Source organism: Salvelinus namaycush, chromosome 38 (genome assembly GCF_016432855.1).
Source record: "Salvelinus namaycush isolate Seneca chromosome 38, SaNama_1.0, whole genome shotgun sequence".
In the NCBI taxonomy this organism is placed as follows: domain Eukaryota; kingdom Metazoa; phylum Chordata; class Actinopteri; order Salmoniformes; family Salmonidae; genus Salvelinus; species Salvelinus namaycush.
Genome location: NC_052344.1, coordinates 2,755,638 through 2,781,230, shown reverse-complemented (window position 1 = coordinate 2,781,230; position 25,593 = coordinate 2,755,638). Strand labels below are relative to the sequence as shown.

Below are 25,593 nucleotides of genomic sequence, written 5' to 3'. Positions count from 1 at the left end.
TAGCACTTGGCTGGAACACAACTCTGCACGTCACATGGGTCCTTTGGACCAGGATTGAGGAGTTCCAACTTAACTCTATACATCACAGGCTAGAGTTTCTTTTGAATGACAGGTGAAGATTTGAGTGACAAGCCACAGGTGGTCATGATTCTCTCTTCTCAGCCTTTTCACTGTTGGAATATTGGAAACAAGAAATTAGGGGGCTGGGCCTCAACCTGACTCTGTCAGTCACTGTCACCATTGTGATATTGAGGCTGACAGACTGCTGGAGAAGCAAGTATCCATGTTCACGTCTATTCATCGCTCTCCTCGTGCTAATAAATATGTAGTCATGCATGTGTGTATCTTGTTTGTGTGTGTTCATGTGCTCTTAATTTCCATATACATAAATTACAAAGATGTCAACAACATCCCATCAGAAACGCTACAGTAATGATTTACCAACATGTAATAAGATTTCATGGAGAGTTGTGGGGGGGGGGGGGGGGGGGGGGAAGAGAGAGAGAGAGAGAGAAACACATTCCAGTGAGTGGGGGACTCTCATGGGCCTAATGTAGTAATCCCTACCCTGGTCGCATCTCTCTTGTAGTGAGTATTCCTCTGGGTGTCCCCTCATCTCTACCCTGGGGAGGCAGACACACTGCTCTTCTCTGCGCTGCTTAGGGATCCCCTGGCTCCTGTCTGCCTGCTGCCATGCTGCTGTCATACTGCCAGCCCTAACAGCCTTTCCTCTACTGGGCTCTTCTCTCTGCTGGAGGACTGGCAAAGGAAATGGGAGTGTAAGAGAGGAAGTGAGGGGTAAAGAGAGTGGAGAGAGAGTTGGAGGAAAGGTCAGAGAGAGAGAAACGGACAGATAGAGATCAACCAATCCGAATGGGTTCTCAACAGAATCCATGAATGAAACACTGACACTTCAGTAAACGTGTTATTGTGCCTAGCTAAGATGGAATACATTGATAGATGGTGGTAAGACCTGAGATTGAGAGGGGGGGGGCAGGGAAACAGAGTGAAAAGAGATAGCGGGGGAGAGCGAAGCATTTAAACTGCCTCTGGCAGTGTGTATAGTAATGACTAGCTGTGTCTCAGTGGATGGGCTCTACTTCTGTGGCATGTCTTTCATGACCACCACTTTGCATGTTGATTTGCCTGGTAATGTAAAACATGGCAAGCACAGGTTGAAATAGTGTGTGTGTGTGTGTGAAGGTGAGCGCATGCGTACACACTGCCGAGGCTGTCTCTTTGCCCTCCCAGCCCAGCTTGTCAGTAAAAATTAGGACAGGTCTCTCCGAGAGAGGCACTGAGAATATACAAGCCACAGCAGTGCTGATGCTCTCTTCCTGTGTGTGTGTGTGTGTGTGTGTGTGTGTGAAAGAAAGTGGGAGGGAAAGGGTGAAAGATGGACAAAAAGCAGTAGCTAGCTTCTACCTGTGGAGCTGGGCTGTGACCTGTTGAAAAGTCTCAGGTCATATTAGCATGCTCTGTTGCAACTGTTCTCTCCAGATGTTGCCAAGCATAATCCTGCTCGGTTGCCACACACAACTCCATGTCCTTTCAAACAGTACGAGCCACCATGGAAATAGAAAACATATTCACTACTTACAGTAAATATTAATATAGTATTTCTATGGGTATGATATGTGTCTAGTCTGTTATTCTGTAGTATTCCCGTTTGTATTAGATACAATCAAATCTAAATGAAGAAGGAACACTGCATATATTCACCTATTTTTTTCTGTATCAGGATCTTCTTGAATGTGCAGGTAGGTAGGCAATGTTATGTGGCTAAGATTAGAATCCCAACACCATGTTCACTACTACAACAGGGAGAAGGAATCACACAGCTTGAGAGTGTTTTGGTCTTTGATACTGCAGCTGTATGGAAGCACAGATGTGATATTCTACCTCACACTTTGAATTAGAATCGGCACACGGTGTGTGTGTGTGTGTGTGTGTGTTTGTCAGTCCCGTTTCCTTCCGTGGTGTCTGGATCTAGTTCAGTGTGATGGTGTATTCTCTGTGGATCCATTATCCAGGCCACACTGGGAAGGGTGAAGGAAGGGTGAACTAAGAGTGGGAGAGGAAAGAATGATGGAGAGAAGAGGGGCGGAGGAGGGAGGGAAGAGGTGAAGGAGGGAGAGAATGGAGAGGGGTGAAGCAGGGAGGGAGGGAAGAGGGGCGAAGCAGGGAGGGAGAGGGGAAGAAGGCGGGAGGGAAGATGGGCGAAGGCGGGAGAGGGAAGAAGGCAGGGGAGAAGGAGGGCAAAGGAGGGAGGGAGGGAGAGAGGGAAGCAAGAGAGTGGGAAGAGTGAGGGAGGGAGAGGGAGAAGGAGAGAGGGAAGAAAATAGGAGAGAGTGTTTGCTCACATTTTCCATCTTTCCTCATTTCTTCTCCCCTCTCCTTTTCTTGTCCTCTCTGTTTTCTCTCCGTGCAGTGACAGTGTTTCCCATGGCCACAAATCATGACCAGCAGGACAGTAATATCCCTGGTTAAGTCCCAGTTTCACAGACCAATAGCTGTTCTTTATTTCTGATTCGTGGGGGAGGGGACTGTAACTGTGCACTGTGTATATGACTTCACAATTCCATCAGGTAAAATCTATTTCTCGAGTAGCACGGTAGAGGATGATGGGTAACGTAGGTCAGGGTCCTGGTGGTCTGGCAATGCTGTCTTAACCAAACAGTGGCGATCTGTCATTCGTTAGCCGATCAGAGACGCGCTTGACATGTTCATTAAATTAAATGTCTTTACAAACACATATCAGAGAGAGAGAGGGGAGGAGGATGGAGAGGAGAGAGCTAATGAGAAGAGTGATGGCGGGCGATACTCTGTGAAACAGCTCTCGTCTCTTCTCCTCCTGTTTTTAATGAGCAGAGGGCTGATGTCAAGCTTACTGTGCATAGAATGTTAGGGAATGACGTACAGTAAGGCATCTGTGAAAATTCTATCGCAATGTGGAGTGGGAAAGCGGCTGTGCGTTTGGACAATTAAGACACTGCAGCAAATAAAACCTATAAATAAAACTCTGTCTTGTCCGGGATCTGTCTTGTCCAGGACCGGTGCGCCTTAGACAATCAGAGCCATTTGCCACATAGGCCTGCCATCATTCACTTTGAACGGAACTATAACTACAGGCAATAGCAACAGCCACAAAATACACCTGAATTAAGTTCTGCAATTATGTCAATACCACGGGAGTCCTCTTTACATTTGGGTACTTTACAGTCCTATTGATCAAACAACCGTGAAAAAGGGTGGGGGCAGAGTTTGCTCCATGTTGTAGAATTTTTGTCAGAACTTATTTTAACTTCTTATAAAGTTGGTTTTGTAGGATAAACTGAAATGTGATATTTAACTGATATTATGATTTGTTTGTTTCATATCTGCAAAGTAGTTTAAACACTGTCAGTTCCACTTTAAGCCGTCCAATGATAAACCACTGTGGAGAAGTGGTGGGAGGGTTAATTCCAGGAAACTAACCCCGCCAGCTTTTAATGGAACAGAGCATATTAAATGGGCATTTACCATCTCTGTGGCTTTCAGCTTTCAGCCTCCTACTGAGAGAGAGATGGAAAGCGAGATGAGCACGACTTGTTGAAATGAGCATCTCAGGTTGAAAGCCTAAAACGCGGCCCACCCAGAGGCATGCTGAGATGGGGCTGTTACGGTGGCCGTATTACCGCTACACCGGCAGTCACGAGTCATGACCTCAGTCAAATAACACATGACGGTTTAGTCACGGTAACTAGGCTTTTCCAAGCTCTGATGCAGCTGATGGTCATTAGTAGCCTACCAAACATACTAACTGCCTGGTACTCACCACTCTTTTGTCCCTCTAATCACTCTGACATCGATGCAAATGTAATCAAAAGTCAAATCAAACACTTCATGATCTCATGTTGCGCAACATTTCTATAGGCTATGCAATTGAGTGAAAATGTTTTGATGGCCTCTATTAAAAAGAGCAGGATCCCATCAGCTTTCTATAGACTAGGCCTACTATATTTATTTCTCAACTTTCCTAATATTAAGCACATTGCTTCTCTTTACAACAGGAGTATAGCCTACCTGGCTGGCATGGACATGAACCATGGGAAAAGTGTCCTCCATTCACTGTTTAAGTGCATAGATGACATGTATTTTAAGAACAGTGTATTCCTGCTAATTCATTGCATTTTGGAACATTTGCGCTTATAGCCTACTGCCGTGTGCGCATTGCTGTGCTAAGATTGTGAAGAAATTGCCTAATAGTTTATCAACATTTTAAGCCAAATGTTCTGATCTGTTGCATCCGCCTCATTGCTTTTAAAATATTGTATTCATTTGAGATCTATCGCATCCCACAACTGTCCCAGAGTATGTTTGGAATATTTCTTTCTGGCACAGAAGGACAAGTCAACCAATAGAATAGGTCAACTTTTATACTATGGGGGATAGTAGATTGACATTGGCTAGTGCTTTTGCTGTATGTTAGTCCTATTCGTCTTGTTGGCTGACGAAAAGTACATATGGACAGTTCTTCTAACATCTTCACTATGCGCCTCGGATTTTGATAAGAAGGACGCTCGCGCATTCTCGATGTGTCGGTCTTCACTTGTAGCCTACTTCGGAACTGAGATGCCTATGAGAAGGGCCCGATCACATTACTGGCATTGGCTAATAAGAGTTGTGATATATGAGAGAGCCATGTGAGGGAGAGGTGCTTCAGAGCACGGCACTTGGCAGCTGGGAGAAGGGGATTATAATTGGTATATTCAGTCCAAGGGCACAACAGCCACGTTGTCCACAAAAGGGATGTATTATTTTAGGATGCGTTACGGCCACACAAGGAGGATGCCACAGTGAAATTAGAAGCCTGGTGAGATTATTACCAAGTCCTTGTTGAGTTGTGAATGAGAGACTGATGAAGTGTGTGCAGCCTGCACAAGAAACAAAGCAGAGCGCATGCCTTTCTAGCAACTTTTTTCAAATCATCATTAGTCGCATCGTGCAGCCTTAGACTGTATTAAACATTTAAACCAACGTTTGAATCGCAACTAAAGTTGCATAAATAACTAAATGAAGCATATAGGAAGACCTGTTTCTTTGTTAACCGCTCAACACAGAAAAGCCGCATGTGCACACTCCCTCGGAAATCGTTTGGAGAAAATATCCTTTCTATTTTATTCAGCTATGTTCAATTGTATTCTTCATACTCTAATATAAAATAATGCCTACGGAATTCTAAGCAAGTCTTGTCTGCTAAATTAACTAAATTAGCCCACAGCATAGCCAGATCAGGGCCTAACATAAGGACATCTATTCTGTTCTTCTGAAATATACTATGTGTCTTTTAGATCTGTCTAAAATAAATAATGGATTTGTTGTGATGGTGTGGGCTATATTAAATAGATGTATTAGACTTTTTAAAATGTAGTTGTTCCAAATGTGCGGAAGCCAGGAGATGCTGAACGTGTTTATGGGAATTAATGGTCAATTACCGTGAGACCGGCAGTTATTTGCTTGACAATCACCGGCTGACAAAATGTCATGCCCGACACAGCCCTAATGCTGAGGCACGGACACACACACACAGGGGGAACCCAGGGGCCCATTACACACAGCGAGGACCAAAGGGCCAGTCTCAGTGATGTAACCAGCCAACACAGTCTGGCTAAAATATTTATCTCCTGCTATGAGGAAGGAAACCTGGTTTTAAAATGCCGTCACGACCGCGCAGACCATACTATAGACTCTGCAGCTTTTAGACTCTATAAGACATGGACACACACACACACAGGGATCCATGCACACATACACTCACTGGCAAAGTGAGCGAGTCAGTGAGCAACACGGGTAACTGGAAACAGGAAGGCATGGACTCAGAAAGATCAGTGTTCCCTCCTGTTCTACAGCAGTCCAAAGCCTCTGCTGATCCCTGGGCTTTAACGGAATAAAGTGGAACAGGCCAGCATTTTCTGACCTTTCATCACCTTTATACAGCTCAGTAAGTGTCGGGGATAGTTCAATGGGACATGAACCAGCAGGTCAGGAGGAGAGAAGGGTAGTTCTCCCGCACCCTTTAAAAAAAAAAATCCACCTAAAATGACACACCCAAAGCTAGCTGCCTGTAGCTCAGAACCTGAAGCAAGGATATGCATTTGAAAGGTAACACTTTGTAGTTTGTGGAAATGTGAAATTAATGTAGGAGAATATAACACATTAGATCTGGTAAAAGATAATAAAAACATTAAAAAATTGTTTTGTATTTTTGTATCATCTTTGAAATGCAAGAGAAAGGCCATACATTCAGATAGGAGTCTAAGTGTAATTTAGATGTTGGCCACCAGATGGCAGCAGTGTGTGTTCAACGTTTCAGACTGAGCCAATAAAGAATTACATTACTACAGTAATGTACATAACTATAGAGAATATACAAAAATGCTATGGTAATAAAACATTTAAGTGTACACACTCCCAGGAATGTCATACAAGATAGATAATTATCTTCCCTACAGAAAATACACTAACCTTCACACATCTAGCTAGCCGGGCGGGGTCGGTGTGGGGCCAGAGACAGCAGGGGTTCAAACTGTAGAACCCAGTTCTTACATTTGAATATAAAAATGGATTTTATCAAACAAAACTACTACATTTTATCTCTGGGACCCTCAAGGTGACAAATCAGTACATTATTTACCTAAAGAGGTGAATGTGTCAAACCAGTTGCCTTGATAAGTGTTTTGTTGTACACTCTCCTCAAACAATAGCATGGTATTGTTTCACAGTAATAGCTACTGTAAATTGGACACTGCACTTAGATTAACACGAATGTAAGCTTTCTGCCCATATAAGACATGTCTATGTCCCGGAAAGTTGGCTGTTGTATACAACATTCTCTAGTCACATTAGTGCACGTTTGCAACAACCTTCCCGGTTTAGGGACACCGATCCCGTAGAGGTTAACGTTTCCAAGCCATGGCAGAGGAGTCACTTACTGTATCTCATCTCTCAATCCCTCACTCCATCCATCACCCATCCCTTCCTCCAATCCTGATCTTATAGGATGAATGGATCTGTGTTGGAATCACTCCAGCGAATTCACTAAAGAGTAGCTCAATTATATTAGAGGTAACTGTATTCCCCAAATCCCCTGATTGAAATTAGTCATAATCTTCCCAGCCCTATTTATTTAATGAATATTCTCCAACGTATAAATGTTCAATGACTAGTGTAAGATCTGTCATTGGCTGTGGAGTTATAATTTAAAGGCGGGGTGGGGGTTAAGGTTATTTTGTTTGTAAATGAGTCATTGATTCCAGTGGGGTTTGAAGGCGTTCATGCGTTGTGTGTAGGTAGGGGCTTAGGGGTAGTTTGTCTGTTTTAATGTAAATTAACAGTTTAATTGACTGATGATTCTCTAGGGGGTTGGAAGGCGGCCCCATCCAAAGGGGAGGTGCACAGAAGGTGTCCTTGATCACTGATGATGACTTCATTATAACCCCCCCCCTGAGTATCATGATATAGAAGGTGTTACTGATCATAATGGGTGGGGCTTTTAAACAGCACTGGCCGTGTGCATTTCAATCGGTCTGCTAATAAGCCTGACAAGAGCGAGACCCACTCCGCTCTGTAACGGCTGCTACAGCAAAGCCTCGTTTACAGGCCTCATCTCCTAGCCAATCAGAGCATGACGCTCATGTCTCTCTTCCCAAATGGTACCCTATTGACCAGAGCCCTTTTAATAGTGTACTATTAAATCACATTATATTGGTTACATACACATGGTTAGCAGATGCTATTGTGAGTGTAGCGAAATGCTTGTGCTTCTAGTTCCGACAATGCAGAAATATCTAACGTGTAATCTAACAATTCCACAAAAAGGTCCTAATACACAAATCTAAGTAAAGGAATGGAATAAGAATATATATGTATATGGGTGAGCAATGACAGAGCGTCATAGCAAGATGCAATAGATGGTATAAAATACAGTGTATACATATGAGATGAGTAATGCAAGATATGTAAACATTATTAAAGTGACTAGTGATCCATTTATTAAAGTGGCCAATGATTTCAAGTCTGTATGTAGGCAGCAGCCTCTCTGTGTTCGTGATGGCTTTTTAACAGTCTGATGGCCTTGAGATAGAAGCTGTTTTTTATTAGTGAATAGGTTGCCATTTGAGACGCAATCGTGTCTGTCACGCTTGTATCCTGTATCTATCCCCAACGGTGTTCCCTGCCTTAACTAACGAGAGCCTTAATGAGCCAATCAGCGTCTCGTTGTGTTTAACGAAGCAACGTGGTGTCAGTTTTACTTATTCACACCTCGCTCCCTCCTGTTTGTTTTCTCTTCACAGAAATCTGCTGGACATGGACACCTTCTCCAAATCAGACCCAAGTAAGATCACTATGGTTTTCTGTTTATTTGTTAGTTCCACAATGTCACTGTTCCATTTCAATGTTTCTGTATAAATGGTGAGTGTGCCTGGGGGCTTCCTGAAGCTCTGCTCTCCTGAAACATCTCCAACAAGCTTTATATCCTGTTCAGCAGGATTGGGGTCAATTCCATTTCAATTCCAGTCAATTCAGAAAGTGTACCAAATTCCAATAACAATTCAAATTCTTCCTCCTTGAAAAGCTATGAAGAGAATTGGAATTTCAGTGTACTTCCTGAATTGACTAGAATTGACCCCAACCCTGCTGTTCAATCATTTAACCCCTCTCTATGCCCTAAGCCAAGACCTAATCTGTCTTAACCCATCCTCACACTCCCTAGCCAACCTCCTCTCTCTGTCTGGGCCCGGTTTCCCAAAATCATCATTAGAACTTTTCGTATGAGAATTGGTAGTCCTTTACACTCGTACCCATATACGGGGTGAAAATAGCAGATTTGGGCACTGATAAGCCCCTAAATTGGAACGGCATCAAAGGCCATCAAAACTCAGGCTTTGCGTTGTACGAGTTTTGACTAATAGCCGCTCTGAACTTGCGCACCGCACGCAACAAGAACTTGCCCCCATCCCTCCTGTTAATCGGGCAACTTTTGCACGTTTTTTTGTTGTCCGAGTGAGGGAACTCGATGTATTTTGAAAGATGAGACGTTGAGGATTATAACAATACCACTTGGATGTCATATAATCAAGCAAAACACCCGTGAGTCCAAATGTGCACTTCATATATCATAAAACTCTTGTCATATACAGTGTCAACATTTATGATCACTATGGTTTATATACAGTTACAAGATGACATGGCGTCATACCCTGGGTTGTTCTGAACAGAATGAGCCTATGTCTGTTGTGAAGAAAATTAGCTGTGGAACACACAACTAAATGCACGCATGACTCCTTTGCGATTTTATAATGGGCAGTTTTTGGATTATGTGAACAACAACAGTACTTGTGTGATGATGGGGATGCAGGGTTGTGTTCCAACCAAAACGACTACAAGTGTAAAAAGCCACTTATAGTTGAAGAATCTTCTTTGAGTCATAAAGGTGCATTGAAATTACTTAGGAACTGTGCACACTTTGGAGAGGTGTGTGGCCATTTGGAAACACCAATTAGTCCTCTCACTCAATTCTTTGTCATTGCTTTACTTTATGTTGCACCTACCCCACATTTTTCAGGAATGTTCTTCTAATCTTACTGAATGTATTCAGAGTATCCTCAGATTTCGTTATCAACAAATGTGGCGAAATGTACAATACACGTAAAATGCACACGAAATCTACAGTGTGATATTTGGATTCAGGGGTGTGAGCTGTTGTGTCCTCAACTTTGGAGATTATGGTAAAAATTTTAGACCAAACTGTTCCCTTTCAATTACTACCATGCATATGCGTTTTCATATTTCTTCTTTAAGAAACATTTAAATGTATCCCTATCCATTTCAGGCCAATTCCCGCTCATGTAAAGGGTTAAATCGCAAAGCTGTTTCCCAAAACTTTAACACATTTTGTTATTTACTAACTGCTTCAGACCACTCGTAGAACAGCGAAGTGTGCCGTTGGATACGTTTTTGCCCTTCCGCGTCACTTTATACACACAAGATCTCCACTCAACATAGAATCAAGATGTTTATCCGTCTCTCTTTGACCGCTGATAACTTCAGAACGAAATCGCATACAAAGTTGCCAATATATTTCCAATTGTTACACAAGCTAAGGATTAAAAGGTGCTTCAAATGAAAACGTAGGGTGACTTCATTAAACGATTAATACAGTAGGCCTATAGGCTACAAACAGGCCTACATACACCGAGTGCACAAAACATTAAGAACACCTTCCTAAGATTGAGTTGCACCCCTTTTGCCCTCAAAACAGCCTCAATGTGTTGGGGCATAGACACTACAATGTGTCAAGTGTTCCACAGAAATGCTGGCCCATGTTGATGTCAATGCTTCCCACTGTTGTGTCAAGTTGGCTGCATGTCCTTTGGGTGGTAGACCGTTCTTGATACACATGGAGAACTGTTGTGTGAAAAATCCAGCATTATTGAACTTCTTGACACACTCAAACCGGTGCGCCTGGCACCTACTACCATACCCCGTTCAAAGGCACTTAAATCTTTTGTCTTGCCCGTTCACCCTCTGAATGGCACACATATGCATTGTGTGTCTTTATTGTTTCAAGGCTTAAAAATCCTTCTTTAACCTGTCCTCCCCTTCATCCTCTCTGATTTTGAAGTGGATTTAACAAGTGACATCAATAAGGGACCATAGCATTCACCTGGTCAGTCTGTGTCATGGAAAGAGCATATGTTCCTAATGTTTTGTACACTGCATTTCTATCGTATTGAAATCAATTTCGCGTTCAATCAATCGAGTTCTATTTTTCTAATTGTACGGCTACAGTGTCTGTAATTCTTGCCTCAAAATATTTAACGACGTGCAACAACGTGCGCGTTATAAGCCGCGTCCACATTTGCAGCCGGAGGTGATAATATCTCTCCAGGAGCTGCTCCGTCGTCAGTCTTGTGAAACGACGGGGAAAGCCGATCCGAGAGCAACGCTGCCTTTTTTTCTTTTCGACCCTCGACCCCTCACAATCGACACGTGCTCCAACGACGCACTTTGGTGAATAGAACCAATGCCTTTTCAATGGGAGTCGTTAGTTGCCCGATGAATGACGTTGACTCCGGAGACTATTTTCTTACAAAAACACACAAACACTTTGTCTTGTGATGGATACAACTCGTATACGTTAGTATGCCATACAACGGGGATTACACAAAGGTGTGAGTCACAATGAGTACCAGTCAATGTGCAGGGGTGCGAAGTAGTTGAGGTAATACAGTATGTACATGTGGGTCGGGGCAAAAGTGACTGGGCAATCAGGATATATAATAAACAGAGTAGCAGCAGTGTGTGTTGGAGTGTCAGTGTAGTATGTGTGAGTGTGTGGGTAGAGTCAATTGAGTGTGCATAGAGCCAGTGCAAGAGGGTTAGTGCAAAACAATTACGATAAATAAATGCATAATAAAAGGGGTCTGTGTGATGTATGCATCTATCAGTGGAGGCTGCTGAGGGGAGGAGGGCTCAAAATAAGGAATGGAGTCAATGGAATGCTATCAAACACATCAAAGACGTGGTTTCCATGTGGTTGATACCGTTCCATTGACTCCGTTCCAGCCATTATTATGAGCCCTCCTCCCCTCAGCAGCCTCCACTGGTATGTATGTACGTATGTTATTATGTCATATTTTACCGACGAATCACTGTGTATTAATAAGTCATGTGGTTAATGGTTTTGTGTTGTTGTGGCACTGTTGCCTTCTCTCTCTTGCTCGCTCTCTCTCTCTGGTTGGAATGCCTCACACATCCTCTTCATCTTTCTGTTTTTCTTTTCTTTCAGGCCGCTTGTCTGCTTTTTCTGCCTGTCTTGACATTCTTATATTCCACTAGCCTTGCATGAATTTCTGTAAGTCTTTTTTTTCTTCCTTTCTTTATGCATGTCTCATGACGTGAGCACAACACACACCCACACACATTCCTGTACTTGATATCAGTGTGTGTCAAACTTGTCATCAACATTGTTTTGGTGCTGATCTCTATATATTCAGCATTTCTCAATTCTGTATCTTAGTCTCCCCATCTCTCCTCTCCCCTCCACAACTCCAGCCCAAAAATAGAAACAGGTCGTCTTCCTTCTCACGCCTCGTTAGTCAGTGACTCCGCTCATATGTCACGAGTCATATTCTCAAGGCAGATTTATTCATATTCCGGTTTGGGATCTGTGGCGAAGATTAGGGAGAAGGAGGCTTTGTGACTAATGATGATAGGCTTATGATGATGAGCCAGGTCCAGGGCCATAAACATTCATGTAAGGAGGCACTTGTGCTGAGTGGCCATCTTAATCATGCTGAGTGCTGCTGCTCAAGTCTCCCAGCATTAAGCTGCTTCAGTGGGCAGCGAGAGGGTACAGGAAAGACCAGGGGACAGGAGGGATAGGGGGACAACTCTGGCCTTTTCTTCTCAGGTCTCAGGTGAGACTTAAAGGTCGTATACCTCTCTTTGGACGTGCCTTTGAAAATGAAGGGAGAGGGAGAGAAATGGAGCGCTAGTGGGAGTGAGGCAGAGACGGGATAGCGAGAGACGGGCAGAGAGAGAGGGACAAAGGCTCCTCTTATGTTCGCTACATTCCTCTCTTCCCTCTCTCTGTAAGAGGCATATGAACAGAGGCTAATTGGCTTCAGGTCTCCTCGGGGCTGCTGAGTAAGTGATTAAATGTAGGTGTGTGTGTGTGTGTCACTAACTCAACAGGAGCTTATTATGCCGTGCATTCTCAAAGCCCTACTGAAATAAGTACACCAGGAATGAGCTCAGTTTTCTTCCCACTAGAGCTTTATGTTGTTGTTGATAAACCATTCCTCCTATGTTTGTAACCCTGTAATGCATTTTCCCTCACACTCAAAAGGTCATGCAGGGTCCCCTGTTTAACCTGCTTCTTCTGTGTTACTCCTTCTCCATCTAGTATGCGTTCTGTACACACAAGGCATTAGCAATAAGGAGTGGAGAGAGGTAAGTACCCTTCAGTTAGCCTACACAGTACACCAGAGACTGAATTGAAAAGGCCTGATATTCAGGCACTCAAACGTCAATATTTATACAAGTAAATGATGAAATGAATCCTCAACCCAATCATAACTCGGTTAGATTCCCCATCTCTGAATATTTTCTCCTATGATTAATAATACTGAAATATCAGACCCATATAACCCCTATAGATAGCGGTGTTAGGTTTCTGTGCATGTATTACTGTGGCTGTGTCCCAAATGGCATCCTATTTCCTACATATGGGCCCTGGTCAAACGTAGTGCACTATATAGGAAATAGGGTACCATTTGGGAGGCAGCCTCTGACATCAGTAATGTCACTCTCAAGTAATGAATTCTCACATTTTTAATGAAGTAATGAATTCTCAAATTTTTTCACATTTTTCGAGCACGGTCAATTAATTTCTCTCGCCATTAGAAATCAATTGCATGTCACGAATGTAGTCTGTCAAATACCCCCATTTTAAATTGAAGGAAATATCTTGCATGCTTTTGACCCTCAACCTTTTCATCCTCTCTCAAGTTTGGAAGGACAGAGGTGATTGAAAACACACTCAACCCAGAGTTTGTTCGTAAATTCATCTTGGATTATTTCTTTGAGGAACGACAGAATCTGAGATTTGACCTGTAAGTAAAACTAAATATTTGCATGTGCCTATGTTTACATATACCTTAGCCAAATACATTTAAACTCAGTTTTTCACAATTCCTGACATTTAATCCTAGTAAAAATTCCCTGTCTTAGGTCAGTTAGGATCACCACTTTATTTTAAGAATGTGAAATGTCAGAATAATAGTAGAGAGAATGGTTTATTTCAGCTTTTATTTCTTTCATCACATTCCCAGTGGGTCAGAAGTTTACATACACTCAATTAGTATTTGGTAGCATTGCCTTTTAAATTGTTTAACTTGGGTCAAACATTTTGGGTAGCCTTCCACAAGCTTTTTGGCCCATGAATTTTGGCCCATTCCTCCTGACAGAACTGGTGTAACTGAGTCAGGTTTCTAGGCCTCCTTGCTCGCACACGCCTTTTCAGTTATGCGCACACATTTTCTATAGGATTGAGGTTAGGGCTTTGTGATGGCCACTCCAATACCTTGACTTTGTTGTCCTTAAGCCATTTTGCCACAACTTTGGAAGTATGCTTGGGTCATCGTCCATTTGGAAGACCCATTTGCGACCAAGCTTTAACTTCCTGACTGATGTCTTACGATGTTGCTTCAATATATCCACATAATTTTCCTTACTCACGATGCCATCTATTTTGTGAAGTGCACCAGTCCCTCCTGCAGCAAAGCACCCCCACAACATGATGCTGCCACCCCCGTGCTTCACGGTTGGGATGGTGTTCTTCGGCTTGCAAGCCTCCCCCTTTTTCCTCCAAACATAACGATGGTCATTATGGCCAAACAGTTCTATTTTTGTTTCATCAGACCAGAGGTAATTTCTCCAAAAAGTACGGTCTTTGTCCACATGTGCAGTAGCAAACCGTAGTCTGGCTTTTTTATGGCGGTTTTGGAGCAGTTGCTTCTTCCTTGCTGAGCGGCCTTTCAGGTTATGTCGATTTAAGACTGTGGATGTAGATACTTGTGTACCTGTTTCCTCCAGTTTCTTCACAAGATCCTTTGCTGTTGTTCTGGGATTGATTTTTTAAAATCTTTTCGCACAAACGTACGTTCATCTCTAGGAGACAAAGCGACTCCTTCCTGAGCGGTATGATGGCTGTGTGGTCCCATGGTGTTTATCATTGCGTACTATTGTTTGTACAGATGAACGTGGTACCTTCAGGCATTTTGAAATTGCTCCCAAGGATGAACCAGACTTGTGGAGGTCTACCATTTTTTTTTTCTGAGGTCTTGGCTGATTTCTTTTGATGTTCCCATGATGTCAAGCAAAGAGGCACTGAGTTTGACGCTAGGTCTTGAAATACATCCACAGGAACACCTCCAATTGACTCAAATTATGTCAATTAGCCTATCAGAAGCTTCTAAAGCCATGACATCATTCTTGGAATTTCCAAGCTGTTTAAAGGCACAGTCAACTTAGTGTATGGAAACTTCTGAACCACTGGAATTGTGATACAGTGAAATAATCTGTCTGTAAACAATTGTTGGAAAAATTACTTGTGTCATGCACAAAGTAGATGTCCTAACCGACTTGCCAAAACTATACTTTGTTAACAAGACATTTGTGGAGTGGTTGAAAAGCGAGTTTTAATGACTCCAACCTAAGTGTATGTAATCTTCCGACTTCAACTGTATGTGGACACCTCTCCACATTAATCGATTCAGTTATTTCAGCCACACCGTTGACGAATGTCTAGGCGCAACAACGGCTCAGCTGTGAAGTGGTAGGCCACACAAGCTCACAGACCGGGACTGCTGAGTGCTTAAGCGCGTAATGTGTAAAAAATCATCTGTCCTCATTTGCAACACTGTGTTCGTCGGGAGCTTCATGAAATGGGTTTCCATGGCCGAGCAACTGTACACAAGCGCCAAGACCACCATGTGGAATGACAAACGTTGGCTGGAGGAGTATAAAGCTAGGCGCCATTGGTCTCCGGAGCAGTGGAAACACGTTCTCTGGAGTGATGAATCACGCTTCACCATCTGGCAGTCCAATGGACAAATCTGGGTTTGGCGGATGCCAGGAGAACGCTACCTGCCCCAACGCATAGTGCTAACTGTAAAGTTTAGTGGAGGAGGAATAATAGTCTTGGCTTTTTTTCATGGTTCGGGCTAGGCCCTTTGTTCCAGTGAAGGGAAATCTTAACACTACAGCATACAATGACATTCTAGACAATTCTGTGCTTCCAACTTTATGGAAACAGTTTGGGGAAGGCCCTTTTCTGTTTCAGCATGAAAATGCCCCGATGCACAAAGCGAGGTCCATACAGAAATGGTTTGTCGAGGTCGGTGGGGAAGAACTTGATTGGCCTGCATTGAGCCCTGACCTCATCTGCTTTTGAACACCTTTGGGATGAATTGGAATGCCGACTGCGAGCCAGTCTTAATCTCCCAACATTAGTTCCTGACCTCACTAATGCCCTTGTGGCTGAATGGAAGCAAGTCCCCGCAGCAATGTTCCAACGTCTGGTGGAAAGCCTTCCCAGAAGAGTGGAGGCTGCTATAGCAGCAAAGAGGGACCAACTCCATATTAATGCCCATGATTTTGGAATGAGATGTTCGACGATCAGGTGTCCACATACTCTTGGTCATGTAGTGTACATCTCTACTGATGTGTGTGTGTGTGTGTGTGTGTGTGTGTGTGTGTGTGTGTGTGTGTGTGTGTGTGTGTAATGATGTTTTTACCCTGATGATGAGAACCGACACGCGTGACATTACAATTCTCTCACTCTGAGAGGAGGACAGGAGTTTTTACTGAGCTCAGGACAACTATATATATATATATATATATATAGTCCTTGTGTTCTTTTTTCAGTGTTTTTTTGCTGTGTGTAATATGAGGTAGGCTATGTATTGTATAAAGGCATAATCATGATCTTAATTCCGGGTTCTTTTCAGGCTTGGGCTCATATGCAGTATAGGCCTATGCAGATGCATAAGCTCTAATATGCTTATGGGTGTTTTGAATGAATCATCACCTTAGAAAACACAGTCCATTTTGTTCTGTTAGGCTTTGAAACAACAAACATGTTTTCCAACTCAGTTTCAACCTGTTGTTGAACTTCTTTCCTCAAATTGATCATCACAGGGAGGTGAGTTTTAAAAGCACGATATTGTTTTAATGATAAGTGTTTGATGTGATTTTTCCATTGGCACTTGCATTGATGTCAGAGTGGTTAGAGGGACAATAGAGCCCTGAGTACCAGGCCATTAGAGACCTGATGATCATTAGCCAGTTGGGTACTACCAACACATGTCCAGAGTGCATAAAAGGAGATTACCGTGACTCAGAGGTCACATAGAATAAAACTGCGGTCATGACTCATGACTGCCAGTGTGACGCTAATACGGCAACAACCCTACGCACACCCGCACGCACGCAAACACACACACAGACATACTGTACATCATGGAGAAACAATGTACACAAATATGCGCACGCACACACGTGGTAGTCTGTGTTTGTGTGTGTGTGTGTTAGGTGTTGTGGGGCAGTTTTGGCAGCTGAATAAATACAACACACTTGCCTTGTGCTGTGTGTCTCAGGAAATTCTGTTTTCATGAATGTAAGTGATCTGTTCAATGGCATAGAACATCAGAGCTGCTGTGCCTCTAGTGCCTTGTGAGTTACATAACAAACATCCCAGAGCTCATTCTGACAACACACCATCCCATCTCCCTGACAGTGGCAGTATGCCACATAATCTGTCCTGCTTGCTAGACGGGGAGAGTGTCTGTGTGTGTTAGGGGAGGCTGGCACAGGACTAGAGCCCAGAGACCCACGAGTATCACACAGAGAGAGATATTCCCTCTCATCTCCTATCAACAGAATCAGAGCCTACTGGTTGTTTGATGTATGTAATTGAGTAAGGCCATCCTGTAGAGATAACATGGACAGAGATGATAGTGGATGAAACACTGGCCTGTTTGAATACACAATTTCCCCTCAAGCACACATAACATAATGTTTTCTGTCAACAGAATTATGTCTATTTCTGGCCTATGTGATAGTGGGGAGGTGAGGTTCCAATATGTCATTTAAATGGATTCTATGGCTGATGTTGTATAGCAGTGTTGCTCATCCTTGTTGTTAAAGCTCCAGTGTGGGATTTGGAAAGCTATTCAATGGTCAATGTTTCAATAGTCTCAGCTGTATAACAAAACAAGTGACAGGACCATTTTGTTGTTAAAAGCACATTTCCTGTAATTATACACATTTTTCCATGGCTTATGCTATCTAAATGACTAACAAAATCAATGGGGGCTCCATGCCATTACTTATTTTGTAATTTTTAGATTCTCTCTGAGTCTAGTTTTTATTTTGGTGATTGTTAGTTCTCAAAGGTGATCTTCTTAAAAAAAATACAGTGCTCCATTTTCTTTTCTACATAATTTATATATGGTTTAAGTTTAAGTTAACACTGAAAATGTTTTACTGCCACGATTTAGCATGTAGGGGAAACACTGCAGACTGTCTTTTAACCAGGGCCCGACGAGCATTGGTCCTTTCTCCTTGGTGGTTTGTTTCGATTAAATGTAATGGTTCTCTCTGTCAGAGAAACCACCGGGGCTACAGTAGTGGGTCTTTGTTCCACTGCTTTTCTCTCAACTACGTGAGGCTCCGTCTCCATAAAATAGCTTTCAAATATTACCTAAAAAATAGACGCCTATTTTTGGGAGCTGTGTAGCATGAACTGGACTGTGAAATTACTGCAGCTGATTGCAGCCCTGTTGGACAAGAACCCCCTTCCTGAACTGGCTCACACAGACACAGATAGACACCCGCATTGGTACAAGGATACAAGCACACACACAAACACTTTTACAGCCAGGGAGTCATCCATTTCGACATTTCAGGATATTATACAATTATTGAAAAGCACAAGAAGACTTAATAATACTCTGTGTGACATCATTGCTTTATACATTTACTGAGCGGTCTGAGTGTCCCATTCTATAGATCACCTGCTGCTCCCGGCTGTACTGCTGTCATCTCCATGCCACGTTAACAGTGTGTGTTTCTCTTCTCCAGGTACGACGTCGACTCAAAGAGCGCCAACCTGTCGAAACATGTAAGTCGCTCTTCTTTCCCTGTGTGTGTGTGTGTGTGTGTGGGCGTGCTTTGGGCGTTCATCCTATTGTCATTAGTACCCCCTTACTACAGTAGTTAATCTCTGTTCTGTAATGACTGGGTTTAGTATTTCATAGTGGGGTTACCTCCCCTGGGTAGGCAGTGTGTTTTAGCGTAACTGTACGCTCACGCACGCACTCGCTCGCTCTCAGTTCCATGTGATGCACTGAGTGTTCTCTACCCTCCCTGCCCCTCGACTGTCTATTGTCATCGCTGTGAATAAAAACAGTAATGTCATGTAACAATGCCATCAGTTTGTCTATGTTGACACACAATAAACCCTGATTCTTCTTTTATAATGCTATTATTTTATTTACATTGAGATAGGCAGGCACGCACACACACGTCCCGATAGGATCTATTTTGATCTTATCTGTCTTGTAAAATCGAGAATAAGAGATGCATATTACCCGCTGCAGTCTTACCACGAGGACCCTATCTGTGCCTGTCACACGCTCGGGGAATTGCTCATTCATGTGGTCCCATTCTCTCTTCTGCACACCATTCTATTCCACTACTGTGTCTCTGTCTGTTAGCTCCCCCCAAGGAGTTTGAGTTCTGTACTTTTGACTTGGACACCTGTTCAGAGATTTAATTAAAATAAGTTGAATGGAAATAGTCCTAGAGCAAGAGTCGCATGTGTGCAGGCTTTCATACCAGCCCAACTCCAACACACCTGACGCTCCCCATCCAACCTGACAGAGCTTGAGAGGATTTGCAGAGATGAATGAGAGTATCTTCCCAAAAACAGGTGTTCCAAGCTTGTAGCATCATACACAAGAAGACTAGAGGCACCACACTGCCAGGTCTCTGACCTCCTCCCTATAGGCTGTCTCATCGTTGTCGGTGATCAGGCCTACCACCGTTGTGTGGTCAGCAAACTTAATGATGGTGTTGGAGTCATGAAGGAGGGGACTAAGCACGCACCCCTGAGGGGCTCCCGTGTTAAGGATCAGGTTGCCAGATGTGTTGTCCAGGATCCAGTTGCAGAGGGAGGTGTTTAGTCCCAGGGTCCTTAGATTAGTGATGAGCTTTGAGGGCACTATGGTGTTGAATGCTGAGCTGTAGTCAATGAACAACATTCTCACATAGGTATTCCTTTTGTCCAGGTGGTAAAGGGAGCTGTGTAGTGCAATAGAGATTGCGTAATCTCTGGATCTGTTGGGGCAATATGCATATTGGAGTGGGTCCAGGGTTTCTGAGATTATGGTGTTGTGAGCCATGACCAGCCTTTCAAAGCACTTCATGGCTACAGAAGGGTCGGTAGTCATTTAGGCAGGTTACCTTGGCGTTCTGTGGCACAGGGACTATGGTGGTCTGCTTGAAACATGTAGGTATTACAGATTCAGTCAGGGCCAGGTTGAATATGTCAGTGAAGACACTTGCCAGTTGGCCAGCGCATGCTCTGAGTACATGTCCTGGTAATCCGTCTGGCCCTGTGACCTTTTTAATATTGACCTGTTTAAAGGTCTTACTCACATCGGCTACAGAGAGCGTGATCACACAGTCGTCCGGAACAGCTGCTGCTCTCATGCATGCTTCCGTGTTGCTCGCATAGAATTAATTTAGCTCGTCTGGTAGTCCCATGTCACTGGGCAGCTCGCTGTTGGGTTTTCCTTTTTGTAGTCCGTAATAGCCACATCTGACGAGCGTCAGAGCCAGTGTAGTAGGATTCAATCTTGATCCTGTATTGACTCTTTGCCTCTTTGATGGTTCATCGGAGGACATAGTGGGATTTCTTAAGGGCGTCCGGGTTAGTGTCCCGCTCCTTGAAAGAGGCAGCTCTACCTTTTAGCTCAGTGTGGATGTTGCCTGTAATCCATGGTTTCTGGTTCGTGTATGTACGTACGGTCGCTGTGGGGACAACGTCATCGATGCACTTATTGTTGAAGTCGGTGACTCGTCGTATACTCCTCAATGCCATCGGATGAATCTCAGAACATATTCCAGTCTGCTAGAAAAACATTCCTGTAGTTTAGCATCTGCGTCATCTGACCAAACAGCCATGCACACAGCCATGCAATGTCCATAGACCGCTGAGTGCTGAAGCGCAAAAAAATCGTCTGTCCTCGGTTGCAACACTCACTACCGATTTCCAAACTGCCTCTGAAGCAACATCAGTACAATAACTGTTCGTCGGGAGCTTCATGAAATGGTTTCCATGGCCGAGCAGCTGCCCACAAGCCTAACCTCTCTTGGGTACGTGAGACGTTAGCGTCCCACCTCTTCAACAGCCAGTGAAACTGCTGGGCGCCAAATTCAAATACAGAAATACTCATTATAAAAATTCAGAAAACATAACATATTTTATATAGGTTTAAAGATGAACTTCTTGTGAATCCAGATGTAAAAAATGCTTTACGTCGAAAGCATACCTTAGGATTATTTGAGAACATAGCCCAGCAGACAAATCATTACAAACAGTAACCAGCCAAGTAGATGAGTTACACAAGTCAGAAATAGAGATAAAATGTATCCCTTACCTTTGATGATCTTCATATGGTTGCACTCAGCAGACATTCATTTACTCAATAAATGTTCCTTTTGTTCGATAAAGTCTCTTTATATCCAAAAAGCTCTGTTTTGTTTGTGTGTTTTCTTCAGTAATCCACAGGCTCAAACGCAGACAAAATCCAAATTGTATCCGTAAAGTTCATAGAAACATGTCAAACGATGTTTATATTCAATCCTCACGTCGTCAATATAAAAGGTAAACAAGAAAGGCACTCTCTCGGTCACGCTCATGAAAAAGCTCTGTGACACTTTAGGGTCCACTCATTCAGACTGCTCTTACGTCCTCATTTTTCAGAATACAAGCCTGAAACAATTTCTAAAGACTGACATCTCGTGGAAGGCATAGGAACTGCAATTTGAGTCCTAAGTCAATGGATACTGTAATGGCATTGAATAGAAAACTACAAAACCAACAAAAAAAACGACTTCCCGAATTGATTTTTCTCAGGTTTTCGCCTGCCAAATCAGTTCTGTTACACTCACAGACACTATTTTAACAGTTTTGGAAACTTTAGAGTGCTTTCTATCCAAATCTACCAGTTATATGCATATCATCATATCTTCTGGGCCCGAGAAGCAGGCAGTTTAATTTGGGCATGCTTTTCATCCAAAATTCCGAATACTGCCCCCTACCCTAGAGAAGCTAAAATCACAGTGCGCAATGCCAAGCGTCGGCTGGAGTAGTGTAAAGCTAGGCGCCATTGGACTCTGGAGCAGTGGAAATGTGTTCTCTGGCAGTCCAATGGACGTATCTGGGTTTGGCGGATGCCAGGAGAACGCTACCTGCCCCAATACATAGTGCTAACTGTAAAGTTTAGTGAAGGGAAATCTTGATGCTACAGCATACAATGACATTCTAGAATATTCTGTGCTTCCAACTTTGTGGCACCAGTTTGGGGAAAGCCCTTCTCTGTTTCAGCATGACAATGCCCCCATGCACAAAGCGAGGTCCATACAGAAATGGTTTGTCGAGATCGGTGTGGAGGGCCTTGACTGGCCTGCACAGGGGGCATTGTCGGACACCTTTGGGATGAGTTGGAACGCCGACTGCGAGCCAGGCCTAATCGCTCAACATTGTGGCTGAATGGAAGCAAGTCCCCACAGCAATGTTCCAATATCTAGTGGAAAACCTTCCCAGAAGAGTGGAGGCTGTTGTAGCAGCAAAGGGGGACCAACTCCATATTAATGCCCATGATTTTGGAATGAGATGTTCGATGAGCAGGTGTCCACATACTTTTTGTCATGTAGTGTACTTCTGTTTATATAGTGTATATGGATAGATATATAGTTAGATATACATGCTAGGAAGTTGGCAAAGTTAGCATGATATAATTTCCATTATAAGCTGGGTGGTTCGAGCCCTGAATGCTGATTGGCTGACAGCCGTGGTATATCAGACCGTATACCACGGGTATGACAAAACACTTATTTTTACTGCTCTAATTACGTTGGTAAACAGTTTATAATAGCAATAAGGCACCTCTGGGTTTTGTGATATGACCAATATACCACGGCTAAGGGCTGTATCCAGGCACTCCGTGTTGTTGTGCATAAGAACAGCCCTTAGCTATGGTATATTGGCCATATACCACACCGCTTCGGGCCTTATTGCTTAAATAACACATGAAAAGGCACTTATTTAAACTCAGGTGCGCACATCAAAAGGACACATGTAAATGGGAACAAACTACATTTATTGCTGAGGAAGGGAGAGGAATGGTGATTGTCAGAATGAGTTCAGGTGTGGTGAGTTGGCAGTAGAGGGGGCATGTCCAGAGGTTAATTAGAGAGTTTGTGGAATGACATAACCCTTCAGAAAACCATCCATACCAATCAAGATAAAGCAAAGCAGTGCGACACAAACAACAACACAGAGTTACACATGGAATAAACAAACATACAGTCAATAACACAATAGAAAAAGTATATATACTGTGTGTGCAAATGAGGTAAGATAAGGGAGGTAAGGCAATAAATAGGCCATAGTGGTGAAATAATTACAATTTAGCAATTAAACACTGGAGTGATAGATGTGCAGAAGATGAATGTGCAAGTAGAAATACTGGGGTGCAAAGAAGCAAAAAAAAGTATTTATTATTAACAGTATGGGGATGAGGAAGTTGGATGGGCTATTTACAGATGGGCTATGTACAGGTGCAATCATCTGTGAGCTGCTTTGACAGCTGGTGCTTAAAGTTAGTGAGGGAGATATGAGTCTCCAGCTTCAGTGATTTTTTTCAGTGATTTTTGCATTTCGTTCCAGTCATTGGCAGCAGAGAACTGAAAGGAAAGGCGGCCAAAGAGGAATTGGCTTTGGTGGTGACCAGTGAAATATACCTGCTGGAGTGCGTGCTACGGGTGGGTGCTGCTATGGTGACCAGTGAGCTGAGAGAAGGCGGGGCTTTACCTAGCAAAGACTTATAGATGACCTGGAGCCAGTGGGTTTGGCGACGAATATGAAGCGAGGGCCTGCCAACGAGAGCATACAGGTCACAGTGGTGGGTAGTATATGGGGCTTTCGCGACAAACGGATGGCACTGTGATAGGCTGCATCCAATTTGCTGTGTAGAGTGTTGGAGGCTATTTTGTAAATTACATCGCCGGAGTCAAGGATCGGCAGGATAGTCAATTTTACGAGGGTATCTTTGACAGCATGAGTGAAGGATGCTTTGTTGAGAAATAGGAATTCGATTCTAGATTTAATTTTGGATTGGAGATGCTTCATGTGAGTCTGGAAGCAGAGTTTACAGTCTAACCAGACACCTAGGTATTTGTAGTTGTCCACATGTTCTAAGTCAGAACCTTCCAGAGTAGTGATGCTGGATGGGCGAGCAGGTGCAGAAAGCGATCGGTTGAAGAGCATGCATTTAGTTGTATTTGCATTTAAGAGCAGTTGAAGGCCACGGAAGGAGAGTTGTATGGCATTGAAGCTCGTCTGGAGGTTAGTTAACACAGTGTCCAAAGAAGGTCCAGAAGTATACAGAATGGTGTCGTCTGCGTGGAGGTGGTTCAGAGAATCACCAGCAGCAAGAGTGACATCATTAATGTATACAGAGAAAAAAGTCGGCCCAAGAATTGAACCCTGTGGCACCCCTATAGAGACTGCCAGAGGTCCAGACAACAGGCCCTCCGATTTGACACACGGAACTCTGTCTGAGAAGTAGTTGGTGAACCAGGCGAGGCAGTCATTTGAGAAACCGAGGCTGTTGAGTCTGCTGATGAGGATGTGGTGATTGACAGAGTCGAAAGCCTTGGCCAGGTCGATGAATACAGCTGCACAGTATTGTCTCTTATCGATGGCAGTTATGATATCGTTTAGGACCTTGAGCGTGGCTGAGGTGCACCCATGACCAGCTCGGAAACCAGATTGCATAGCGGAGAAGGTACGGTGGGATTCGAAATGATCGGTGATCTGTTTGTTAACTTGGCTTTTGAAGACCTTTAGAAAGGTAGAGAAGGATAGATATAGGTCTGTAGCAGTTTGGGTCTAGAGTGTCTCCCCCTTTGAAGAGGGGGATGACCGCGGCAGCTTTCCAATCTTTGCGGATCTCAGACGATACGAAGAGAGGTTGAACAGGCTAGTAATAGGGTTTACAACAATTTCAGCAGATAATTTTAGAAAGAGAGGGTCCAGATTTTGTAGGAGTCCAGATTTTGCAGCTCTTTCAGAACATCAGCTATCTGGATTTGGGTGAAGGAGAAATGGGGAGGCTTGAGCAAGTTGCTGTGGGGGGTGCAGGGCTGTTGACAGGTTTGGGGTAGCCAGTTGAAAAGCATGGCCAGCCATGGAAAAATGCTTCTTGAAATTCTCAATTATCGTGGATTTGTCGGTGGTGACAGTGTTTCCTAGCCTCAGTGCAGTGGGCAGCTGGGAGGAGGTGCTCTTATTCTCCATGGACTTCAGTGTCCCAGAACTTTTTGGAGTTTGTGCTACTGGATGCAAATTTCTGTTTGAAAAAGCTAGCCTTAGCTTTCCTAACTGACTGAGTATATTGGTTCCTAACCTCCCTGAAAAGTTGCATATTGCGGGGACTATTCGATGATATTGCAGTACTCCACAGGATGTTTTTGTGCTGGTCAAGGGCAGTCAGGTCTGGAGTGAACCAAGGGCTATATCTGTTCCTAGTTCAAACATTTTTGAATAGGGCATGCTTATTTAAGATGGTGAGGAAAGCACTTTTAAAAGAATAACCAGGCGTCCTCTACTGACGGAATGAGGTCAATATCCTTCCAGGATACCCGGGTTACCATAAGCTCAGCCTGCTGTTAGCAAAATGTTCATGTTCC

The 25,593-nt window shown here is 43.5% G+C and overlaps 1 protein-coding gene across 1 annotated transcript in view; it reads left to right on the top strand.

Moving 5' to 3' along the window:
- LOC120032287 (copine-8) overlaps positions 1–25,593 on the top strand; it is a 122,010-nt gene that overhangs the window by 30,580 nt on the left and 65,837 nt on the right. The window contains exons 2-5 of the mRNA XM_038978303.1: positions 8,337–8,377; positions 12,953–12,999; positions 13,558–13,661; positions 18,694–18,733. Of these exons, the coding sequence (XP_038834231.1) occupies positions 8,337–8,377; positions 12,953–12,999; positions 13,558–13,661; positions 18,694–18,733 (232 nt within the window). The remainder of the gene's footprint in view (positions 1–8,336; positions 8,378–12,952; positions 13,000–13,557; positions 13,662–18,693; positions 18,734–25,593) is intronic.